Source organism: Garra rufa, chromosome 6 (genome assembly GCF_049309525.1).
Source record: "Garra rufa chromosome 6, GarRuf1.0, whole genome shotgun sequence".
NCBI classification, from domain to species: Eukaryota; Metazoa; Chordata; class Actinopteri; order Cypriniformes; family Cyprinidae; genus Garra; species Garra rufa.
The window spans coordinates 52323813-52336206 of NC_133366.1; the positions used below are offsets into that span (position 1 = coordinate 52323813).

Below are 12394 nucleotides of genomic sequence, written 5' to 3' on the forward strand. Positions count from 1 at the left end.
TTTATCAAATATCCAACTAGTACAATAGCTTTTTTATGACAATACAAGCTTAGCTCAAGTTTAAACAAAAGTTATCCATCAGAATCTTGAAGAACTTGAAACTAATTAGCCTAGCTGTGACAAAACGTCAATGCTATACAGCAGTGACACTCAAAACGTTCATATCTTGGACCTCTGTTGTCATATCACCACTATTTTAGCAATAGCATATTGCCGGCGCATAAAAACATTAGCTGATGTTAGCTTCAGTAAGCTATGGCTAACAGAAAGGTATTTACAGGTTGAGTAAAGGCATGGTATCTTTCGATATTTTTGAAGTTCTTTGTTTCTAAACGAATGACAAAGAAATGACACTTTTGGCAATATGACTAGTCAACTGGTTAGCAGTAATATGGGTAACCTTACTTAGCAATTGTAATTAGATTTCATTCTCTACATTTATAGACATGGCACTTTGCATTAGGATCTTCAATTGCTCATCAATCTGAAGTTAATCTTCTAAGACTCATAGATATGATTTGTGTATATTTGAAGTCTTTTAGTATTTCTTTCCAGTAGGACTGGGTCTTCTTCCTAAACCTTCCAAACATTGCAAAAATACCATCATTGCTAATCTTGTTAAACTTGTAATGCATAATCCTTGCTTAACGAGTGCCACCAAATGCTAATTCCCAAACATTTCTTGTATCGGCCAAACAGGTAGTTGTGCCCCAAAGCACAATTGGTTAATGCTATGCCAGGCCATGCCATGTTCCAGGAATAGCCAATGTCGGTCCTGGAGTGCTGATGTCCTGCAGAGTTTAGCTCCATCCCGGAAAAAAGCCTCACCTGCCTGTAGCCCTAGTAATTCAGAAGACCTTGATTAGCTTGTTTAGGTGTGTTTGATTAGGGTTGGAGCTAAACTCTGCAAGGCATCAACACTCCAGGACCGATGCTGCCTATCCCTGCCATGTTCAAAACACAATGCACCTTAAAGTACCTTGACTGGGCCTCCAAGTTGCAAAATGGATGTATAGTCAACCAATACCCAGGCACACTTCATCTTCTCTAGCAGTTGAAGAATTGCGCCCCATCCTCTTCATTGACGGGATAACTGTAGCCATCTTCTCCCCCTTGACCCTCGTCCTCCAGTTTGAGACTGCCAAATGAGAACTTGTTTCGGGGCATAGGGGAAGAATTGGCTGCCCCAGGGTTTCCAAAGACTAGGGGCTGACTGTAAGAGTTGCTGCCTGCATCTGACTCGGTATCACTAGACTCTGTTCCACTACTAGTGGAACCATCAATCATGTGGACTGGGCTACTGTGGTCATTAGCACTGAGCCGGCTTCCATAGAGTCTCTGGACATTGCTGGATCGAGCTTGGCTTGACACTTCAAGCCCATTAGCAGCCACACGGCGCTCAAGGGCGGCCATGCGTTCAGCCCTCGAGACCAATGATCGTGGTTCATTGGCCGGGGTTGAACTTAACTGGCTTAAGATCATGGGATCGGTGTCGGAACGATTGCGCATGCCGTTTTGGAGTTTCTGCAAGTGTGGGGATCGACTGACAATTGGGGAGTAGCTCCCATAATGTTGAGGCTCACTCCCAGATCGGCCATTGGTGAGATAATGGCTACCGTCATCCCAACGGCGACGACCGCTATAGCCGATCTGCTCAGGATGATTCAAGGAGTTGGTTTTGTGAAAACTGCTCATCACTGGACTACAGTTTGCACTCCGAGAACCAACTAGATGGCTGGAATGTGACACCAAACCACGTCTATCCATACCTTGAAACAATTCATCCACCAAGGTACTACTTAGGGGTAGAGCACGTGGTGATCCGTTACCACAAAATGACCCATTAGACAATTGACTACCGTTGAAGGTATCTGAACTCTGACCCAGCCGATGGCTGTTCAAAGGAGACTCTCGAAATCTAGACTTGCTTGCCCTTTGTCCATTGTGCTGACCATTTCCATAACCATTACTCTTGCCCGCTCTACGGCCGGTTGGCTCAACCTCATCATTGTCATGTGTGTGGGAGTGAGACTTAGTGACGCAGCCTTTAACCACATCATATTCGCTATCTACATCACTGCAGTCGATGTAAGGTATCGAGGAGCTGCTACCCTTGGCAGCATGCGATGCTAGACCTGTGCTCAGATGCTCGGTCTGTTGCTTGGATGGGGATGGCTTTAATCGAGCATCCGCCTCGTCGTGGGTCCCGTTTCGGCATCCGTTGGTCTGTGAGGTTAGGCTCCCGGTGTAACGCTGGAGAGCCGGGTTTTCAACAGTCACTTGGGTGCGCCCAACAGGTGAGTCAGCCTGGTGTGCTGAAGCACTGGTATTCCTCTGCAACAGATATTTAGGAAGGAGGATGAGAAGCATAATTTGACCACTCTTAACACTGGCAAGTCAACAAGTAAATGCAGTTGCAAGCCACTTGGACGTACTATACCAGAATCGAAGTGGACTCATGAATGAAAGTCCGTTATTACATTTTGCTGGAAAAAAAGGCTTTTTACTTTGGAAAAAGTTGCACTACTGATTCATTCACGATAAGACCAGGAACTTAGAAAGTGATTGGGCTTGATTCTGATGTTGACTTTAAGCTTGCATAATATGGGATATTTTATTGCATTCTTGCTGTGTTTGTACACTTAGATAGATTACACCCACCTCTCCTTGACCCTCGGCACACAGCCTGGGAGGGAATGGAGAAAGACCGCTGCTGGACTGGATTTTGCTGTGTTTCCTGAAAATGGAAGATTGGAAATGATTAGCATGGAGTTTTTCCAAAGGGATCTCTCCCATTTTCAAAGGGATGGTATAATTCCAAAGGGATCACTAGGTTCAAAACTGGACGTATTTCCACTCAGCTGATTTATGGATGTTGGCTGATTGGATTACTGTACAAAGACTGCTGCTAATTGACTAGAATGATACCAATAGACAACGACTAGACTGTATATACTAGACTCTTGGTGGTCTCCAGGATCGTTTGAGTTATTTCTTAGGCATTTTTAGGTGGCTTCTAGGGTATTTTGGGTCATTTCTAGGCCATTGCTGTGTGGTTTCTATGGTGTTTTGGGTGGTTTCTAGGGCGTTGCTAGGTGCTTTGTAGGATGTTTTGGCTGATTTCTGCTAGGGTGCTTTCTAGGACATTTTGGGTGAATTCTAAGGCATTCCTGTGGGGTTTCTAAGGTATTTTTGGTCATTTCTAGATGGTTTCTTTAGTGTTTTGGGTGGTTTCTAGGGTGTTGCTAAGTGCTTTGTAGGATGCTTTGGCTGATTTCTGCTAGGGTGCTTTCTAGGACATTTTGGGTGAATTCTAAGGCATTCCTGCGGGGTTTCTAAGGTATTTTTGGTCATTTCCAGGCCATTGCTAGGTGGTTTCTAGGGTGTTTGGGGTGGTTTCTACATGCTTTCTATTATGTTTTGGGTGATTTGTGGTTTCTATGATGTTTTAGGTGATCTGCTAAGTGGCTTCTACGGATCTCTAGGTAGTATCTAGGTTATTGCTAGGTGGTTTTAGATTGTGGCATATGACATATTTCACCATACACCTGGTGAAAATGATTCATTGAGAATGAAATGGAATATGGATAAGCCATATCTGAATGTCATTTGGATAAAAGAGTCATGAAGTGCGTGTAAATGGGGCGTGGTGTTTATAAATGCAAAATTTGATTTATCTTAATAAAGGTTCTTGGGAAATAGATAACCGGTGTGCGGACTACTTTGTAGGGAAATTACATGCAGCAGAAAGGCAGTGACATTTAGACAAAGGTCAACAGAGAAAACTCACCTTTCAAATGGAACCTTTTTGAATTCAGAGTCCTTTACATAATCAATCACCTGCCTTTGTGTGCGGCCACTAATGAGACAAAACATGACAGATGACAGAGCGGTTCAGAAACAAAGAGAGAAGCAGAAAACGTGTACATCAAAACATTAACCATCTGCCAAGAACTGAGACCTACTTGCACTATATGCTGAGCTAGAGAAAGAATTTACAGAGGTAACTCAGCTTTGAAATGTCCCTTAGTGGTACATTTCATTTCTGGTGATGGTGAAAATACCATTTAAGTTTATTCAAGATAACTTTAGGTGAACATGTTATTACCTGAATCTGAAGGAGGAACCCCTGGTAAACAGAACTGGTTTGGGCTTAGGTTTGGGTTCTTCGAACAGGCGGAAAAAGGCATGATACTCCACACAAATCTTCCAAAACACCTTGCAGCAGTCTCTGCTACCCATCATAAACTCCAGAGTATCCTGACAGTTACTCTGCTACGAGAGCAGAAACGGAACATTTTGTCTTTTTAATGCTCCCTTTGAAACACTTAAACAACAGGGCAAATGGGGACATTCGGATACTGTTATAAAACAATCAAGAAAGCACTTACATTTAAGTCAGGTCGTAGTTTTATGAGAAAACGCTTCCTTTTGAAGCTCAGCTTGCGGACTTTAGACCAGTTGAAAGAATTTATTTTGGTGTGTCCCTTTAGAAGTCAGACATAGAAGTGCATTTAGGGACAATTTAAAACAATTAAAACCACAACATATTCCATAGTTTTGTTGGAATAACCCTTGCAACTTACCTGAAAGACCAGCACACCAGAATGGGCAACGGCGAGGCTTAGTTTCGTACCCTCGCGATCTTTTGCGGGGTGAAGCCGTACTCCGTACATCTCAAGTCTTCGTGCGATCTCCAAAAGCTGGTAGTCTGATTCAGCTGGTGTTTGCCCACTGTGGAAGGGTTAAATTATACAAAAGTAAACAGCATGCATTTGTGTGAAGAATTTTTACAAGTCTGTAAGATCGGGATTTTAGGTAATAAGCATAATCATAACCTTAAAAGACGTGTCAGAATCAGCATCCTGGATCTGAACTTTTATAATAGTTCATAATTGCTGATTAAATCTCTTCACTGATAAATATCACACAGTTTACTGGCGCTTTCTAAATTAAAAATGGTCTGAACTTTAAATGTCAAAGTAATCTAGAAATTGTACACGGTGACCAACTCCCTTAACAGTTTTTTTAATTAGCAAAGCTGTAAAGAGAGAGAATTTCAATAAAAAGAAGCTCCTTTATTAGTGGCAATAAACAGCACATTGAACATTTAACGCTGAGGAGCATCTGAAATAAAATCCAACCATCCTTTAAACTCAATAACTGGTTTGACTTTACTTTGAGTCGTTACGTTACACTCACACGTGTTTCCGATGGTATTCAATGATCTTGTCCATCAGCGCGTCCTGCTCGGGAATGTACTTGTTGTTGAGTAGATGTTGTTTGCACTGCACCTCATCAAAGTCTCCAATCTCAGCTGTAACCATAGAAACAGAAATATTTTTTATGCATCTATTATATAATAATATGCAACAGTAACTTATTTAACATACATAAAATCGTGTGCGTGTGTGCATGCCATATATAAAATGTATTGCCAATTAAGTACATTTGAATTTGCAAATTGTAAAATTTTGAACTGAATGTATGTTTTCTACTTCTACTGTGCTGTTTACAACAACAATATATATTGGGCCAGAAAAAAGCTTTTGTTTTGTTTTATTGTAGTTTGTGTACATTGAATTCCAAAAAAAAAAAAAATGTAATTAGTAAAGTAAGCAATTCACTGGAGTATCCTAAAAACAGACATTACCACTTGATTATTTAATATATATTATTTATTATTTAATATATTATTATTATTATTATTATATAAAATATGTTATTTTATTAATATATATATATATTTATTTTGTTAAAAAAAATTATATTTGTCCAGAAAAAAATATTATACTTTTATTTTAAAATTATATTATATTATATTATTGTGTTCAGTGAGTTCCAAAAAAAATTACATGGTTTTTAATATATATTATTTAATTTATGTGTTTATTTAATATATTATTATTATTATTATTATTATTATTATATAATATATATTATTTTACAAAATATACATATTTATTTTGTCCAAAAAAAGATTATATTTGCCCAGAAAAAATAGTTTTATTGTATTAAATGTCGGTTCCATTATATTTAACAGAGTTAATGTTTGAATACAGTTAAAAAGTAAAACAAATAATGAAATTAAATTCAATTACTTATTTTAAAACATTAAATTATTTCAAGATTTTATTTCATTTCTATAGATTTGCTGCAATTATAAGAGCTGTCGTGCAAAATATTGAGAAAATCGCCTGTAAATTTGTCCAAATTAAGTTCTTAGCAATGCATATTACTAATCAAAAGTTAAGTTTTGATATATTTATAGTAGGAAATTTACAAAACATCTTCATGGAACATGATCTTTACTTAACATCCTAATAATTTTTGGTATAGAAATCGATCATTTTGACCCATTTTGGCTATTGCTACAAATATGACCATGCTATTTAACACTGGTTTTGAGGTCCAGGGTCACATACATATAAAACTGGTTTACATCCTATTGGTTTGTAGCACTGGTCAGTCTCCTGATTCTTCTATTACTGATGCTACACTAGTTATCATCCCCAGCGGTGGTTTCCATAGCAACTAACCAGTCTGGGATGTAGTGATGTGGAAGCAAAGCTTGTTTGACATGATCTGAACACGGTTTAGCATGAACGACAACATGAAGTATAATCCGATCCATCCGCTCGATGACATTGCTGTCATTCAAACACTTCTTCTGGAATTCTGCTAAAGCGTCAGCTCCACAAAGACAAGTCTAGATTAACATACTTATACTTACAGAAATTTAATATAGATCATAATTCTGTTTGTTCAACGCCTTTATTGTCGTCAATACAAGCCTTGACCTGTTTTCAGCTCCAGTGTGTGTGAATGTTTTTTGTGTTTGACTTAATGAATTGTGCAGTGCATCTTCAATGAATCTATTTCAGAACTTAATAAATGTTAATAATCACTATAAGAGTATGCAATGCATTATGCATTTATTTCCTACCCAAAATTCAATTCCTGACCTATTTTTAATTAAATATCAGCCAAATCCAGCTTTCTGGTTTACTTGCATAATTTAAAGCATGCATCTTATTTCATTAAGCATCATAATCAAATCTAATCCATGTCAGAGTCAGTGTTGATTTCATTGACGAATAATTTTCGACAACATTTTTTTCCCCCCCGGACGAAAACGAGACGATAATGAAACGAAAACTATGGCGAAAATCTATTAAGATTTTCATCAACTAATAAAAATGAGACAAAAAAGTTAGGAAGGGATGATTTGGGAGGAGATTAAAAAATGTCTCATAAAACGTTCAAAAATGTCAATATCTTTGCGTTAGAGAAGAGCAGACATATGGATAAATTTGACAACACAAAAGAGAACTCAATTTGGTCCGGTTTTCTGAGCGCAGACAATGAAGCAGTGCTTCTCACACAATGCACAAGTACTCCTTCGCTTGGCATAAACGGAGAAATACGGTTACGTCTAAGGTTAACGTGAACAGCTGGGAGACTATCGGACGTGTATCAGTACATTGCATCCGTGCATTCGGTTTTAAAGGGACAGCAGCCTAATTTAGTTGCTATTGTCTGTGGCATTTATGTTAATCAAGTAACAAAAACAAAACAAAAAAAGACAAAAAAAATCACTCACTGCTCTTGACAAACCCTAACCCTATATCAGTACATTGCATCCATGCATTCGGTTTTAAAGGGACAGAACCCTTATTTAGTTGCTATTGTCTGTGGCATTGATGTTAACCAAGCAACAAAAAAAAAAAAAAAAAGAGAGAGAAAAAAAAAATCACTCACTGCTCTTGACTAACCCTAACCCTGTATCAATACATTGCATCCATGCATTCGGTTTTAAAGAGACAGCAGCCTGACTGAACCACTTTAGTAGCCTTAATAAAGATTAATCTAAATTTATTTATATAAATAAATGTGGTAAACAAGTTGTTCTAAAGAATGCATAATTAGCCTATAAAACCATTGATATTTCACTGAAAAGAAGACCATGTTCTTGTTTCTTATTGAGAAGTGGTTTCATTTCATTTTAATATAAAGACATGCATGTCACTGCAGTTAAATCTGTGTCATTATTATATATACACATTAATATATATTACACATATATACTCAGCGAGAGACTCTTTATTATTGCATCGCATGTCTTCCATGAGAAGAGAAAGGGCTGGTTGTTGCTGGTTACTGTATGATGACTGAAATCACCCATTAGCAAATAAACTACAGAACGTTATGTTGTCTAATACAAGCACCAATTGTATTTATTCTGACAGCGCTGCACCAGCTCCTTAGCCAGGGTTCAAAGTCCAAAGCGCGAGGAAAATCTGCATGATGAGAATCATTCATAAATCTGCTGCTGTCAGCAAAAAGGTCTTCTTGCGGGTTTCCGCCAAAATAAAAGTCAACATTCATAAATGTTAGTAATGTAATTTTACAGCTTTATTAATACAATCAGAAGATTCTCCTTTGCTCAGCAAGGCTGCATTTATTTGTGCATTAAAAACACATGCCTGATTCAAGAAGGGGTCTTAAAAATGGCCAAATAATATTATTTTACTAATTACTAACTTATTAATTTTAAGTCAAATTGTGCTTTGTTGGTAAACTATAATGTCTACTAGAATGTTAAGTAAATATTTTTAAATTGTTGTTTTGCAATTCATTTTTTTCTTTGAAAAGAAAGACAAAACTGTAAAAAGCAAATATTGGCTATTTAATTTATGCAATAGTGAAAAAAATTGGCAAAATACATGGTGGGGAAAACACAAAAAAACCCAGTGTGTAATTTTGTTCGGCCAAGAATTGTCATTTCGTTGCATCTCTAGTAAAATTGAAGAATGTCTTACATTGCACTATATGAGACACCAGCAGGGCGGCGCTGCTTTCATTGCAGGTCAAACGTCCACAGGCCAGGTCATGCTTGATCTGCAAGGCGAAAAGATACCTGTCGGGACATAATTAGAGCAATTTAGAACAGAGACGGAATCAGAATGACGGACAGTAAATCAATGTGAAGGTTTCAGGAGAGCGACGCTCATTGACTGAATTACAAGCAGTTTAATGTGTGCAACAATAGTCTGATATGACCATGCTGGTATTTTCAATAGCTAAAAGTCCGCTTGAACTTTTTTTAATCAGTATTTCTGGTATTTTTGTGAGGGCAGATCAGAAGCGCTTGTGTTTGAAGGTTAGTCTCGCTTTAACAGCATCTTCTCGTGACGCTAAGTGCAGTCGTGAACTATAAAGAGACGCTCTGATTGAGTTTGGCAGCGTTTCTCTCTCAGTATGTCCATCTGTTATTGTGCTGCTGCCAAACACAATGAAATCATTATTCAGTTGATTATACGATCAAACAGGACTCGCAGCTTAACAATACAGATTCTTCTGCCGGTCCAGTCGGACCATAGTCTATATTTGTACTTGCATTGATGATATCTTTAGTGAACCCATTGCAAAATATGATAATCAAAGTTTAAAATAACTATAACTAATAACTATGTGTCAAATGAAAAGTACATTACCAGTCAAAAGTTTGGACACACTTGACCTAAATTTTTTATTTTTTATATTTTTAATTTTTAGTCAAATATTAATTATTTAAAAAAACAATACAATATATTTTTAATTTAATTTAATTTAATTTAATTTAATTTAATTTAATTTAATTTAATTTAATTTAATTAAATTTCATTTCATTTCATTTTCAAATACAGATTGTGCTAAGGAATGAATCTCAGTTTGTTTTTAAGAAAAAACATTCGTTTTTTTCCATGGGATTCTTAACTTCAGTTTTTCTTGAGATTCATTCCCATATCTGAAAAAAATAATAAATAAATAAATAAATAAATATTGTATTGTTTTTTGAATAATCAATATTTGAAAAAATAAGCAACAAAAATATATTTCTTACATTTCTTTAAATTGTATTAAAAGCTATAAATGTAGCTATAAATGTAACTGAATTAAATCTGAATGTGTTTTTATATCAAAAGTCTTACATGCATTACATAATGGCAGTAGTTTATAATAAGAATATTTTGGTTTGGCCTCTTCAAGTTCCAGATACAAAAACTAAAGCCAAATGAGATGAATCAAATGTGAAGAATTTAATTCACTGGATTATCAAAAAATAAGCATTTCCAAGTGGTTATGAGCTTAGTTTTAATGTTATTTCCAGTCAAAATAGCCATGTCATGATTTATAGCGTGACTGTTGCATAAAATTGCTCATACCGTGAAATAAGATTTTGTTCAATCCGCCAACTCTTTTGCCTGCTTAAACCTCTCTTGCTTCAAACTATTAGAAAAAATGTTTTCTATAATTAAAATACAATTAAACATAAATATTAGATTTAAAAAAAAACATAAAAACTGGAATAAGTTTAATTTGAAGTACTAAAACAGTAAAATACAAATAAATTAAAGCTAAACAGAACAATTAAAAATAAAAATAAAAACGTATAAAAAATATGAAAATATAAAAGCGACATCAAAATATTAATAAAAACCATAATAATATAGAATACCAGTGTTTTAAATATAATTGAGATGCTATTACAATTTGTATTATTATTTTTATTTTTAGACTTTCTAAAAATGTTTTTTTTTTTGTCATTTTGTTGTGTTTTTGTCATTTTTAGCAGCTCTTATTTCAGTTCTAGTTATTGTAGTACATACAATAAGATTTTTCCTCAGCTAACATTTAATTTCAAGTACATTTTTTATGGTTTAAGTGTCACTTTTAGAATTAGTTAACTTTAATAACCCTGAAAAATCTTAAAATAACACTTTAAAAACAGCTCAAATACTTAAAATAAATAAATTAAAATAAATAATTTTTTATACTTTCTGCTTTCATTTTTAATTTAATCTTTTGTCATTTTGTAGTAATTCTTATTTATATAGTTTTTAGAACTTTTTATTTTAGTTCTAGTTATTTTAGTACATCAAATTAGAAATGTTTTTTTTTTTTCAGCTAACATTTCATTTCAAGTACATTTGTTATGGTTTTAGTTTCTGTTTCATCATTAGTTAACTATAATAACCATGGATAATCATCAAATAACACTTTAAAAACATCTCAAACACTTAAAAGTAAAAATGAAAATCAACATGTTTTGCGCGTCCATTGTAATTTACTGTATAGTTAATTTTTTGTCATTTTGTTGTGCTTTTGTCATTTTTTGTAGTTCTTATTTATACAGCTTTTATATCAGTTCTTATAATTTACGTACATAAAAACAGTCATTTTTGTTGGGATTTTGTCATTTTTAGTAGATTTTTAATTATACAGTTTTTATACATTTTTATTTCAGTTCAATTATTTTAGTACATCAAAAATTTGTTAACTATAATAGCCATGGATAATCTTGAAATAACATTTCAAAAACATCTCAAACATAATTAAAATTTAATTTTCCACTTTCAATTTTTGTGTTTTTGTAATTTTTAGTAGTTCTTATTTTATTTGATTTTTCTACAGTTTTCATAAATGTTTATTTCATTTCTAGTTATTTTAGTACCTATAATAATACTCTTAAAATAACACTCAAACACTATTAAAATCACCACATAATCTTCAGTTTTCAACTACAACTTCTTTATTCTCTTCAGTTCATGCTGTGGCTTTCTAACCGATTTCCAAAATGTTCTAGTAAGACATCCGCTATGTTTAGATAATCCATCAAACAGATTTTTACAGCTTGAAGTGTTTTTGCAAAGGCAAAATGTCCTTGGCCCAAGGTTTCAGGTTTGGTGGTAATATAATACGCAGCCATCACAGGAAAATCAGAAAGTCTTTCTTTTCTGCCAGCAGCTCCTGACAGTCCGGCCAGAACAGCGTGTCGCTTTGAGAAAACCCTGAGACTCCTGGGAGACCCCAACACAGTCTTATTCAGCTTTAGATTTCCTCTCGCAGCACCAACTGTTCTCCTGAATGATGCCTGACTTTCTAAAGCTGACAGGGAAATGTGCCACAAGTCATTCTGTCGCCGAACGTGTTGTAAAATTCATCGCGCTTGTCAGGCGGTGGCCTGTCCACGCGATCAGCCGCAGCATATTAACATGCACTTCGGCCATAAATAAGTCATTTGTTAGAGACGTTACAGCGCCTCAAAGCTCATTCATGATTTACAGAGCACTTCATTCACTTTCTACATTTCTTATATTAATATTGAGTGATTGAGGCCACATTACAACCAAACTGAATAAATGTCACCAACGTTCATGTACTGAACGTTTATTTATTGAAATGCAGACTATGAATGACTTGTAATATTTGTGACCCTGGACCACAAAACCAGTCTTAAGTTTTTCTTTTATGCCAAAAATCATTAGGATATTAAGTAAAGATCATGTTCCATGAAGATAATTTTTTTTATCGTAAATATGTCAAAACTTAATGTTTGATTAGTAATATG

General features: G+C 35.1%; 1 protein-coding gene across 1 annotated transcript in view; it reads right to left on the reverse strand.

The window, feature by feature from the left end:
- Positions 1-12394, reverse strand: part of LOC141336976 (FERM, ARHGEF and pleckstrin domain-containing protein 1-like) — a 93219-nt gene that overhangs the window by 23014 nt on the left and 57811 nt on the right. The window contains exons 6-13 of the mRNA XM_073842696.1: positions 8823-8920; positions 5203-5317; positions 4587-4734; positions 4392-4487; positions 4109-4275; positions 3791-3859; positions 2662-2737; positions 2136-2334 (exon numbers count right to left, since the gene is read on the reverse strand). Coding sequence (XP_073698797.1) covers positions 2136-2334; positions 2662-2737; positions 3791-3859; positions 4109-4275; positions 4392-4487; positions 4587-4734; positions 5203-5317; positions 8823-8920 — 968 coding nt within the window. The remainder of the gene's footprint in view (positions 1-2135; positions 2335-2661; positions 2738-3790; positions 3860-4108; positions 4276-4391; positions 4488-4586; positions 4735-5202; positions 5318-8822; positions 8921-12394) is intronic.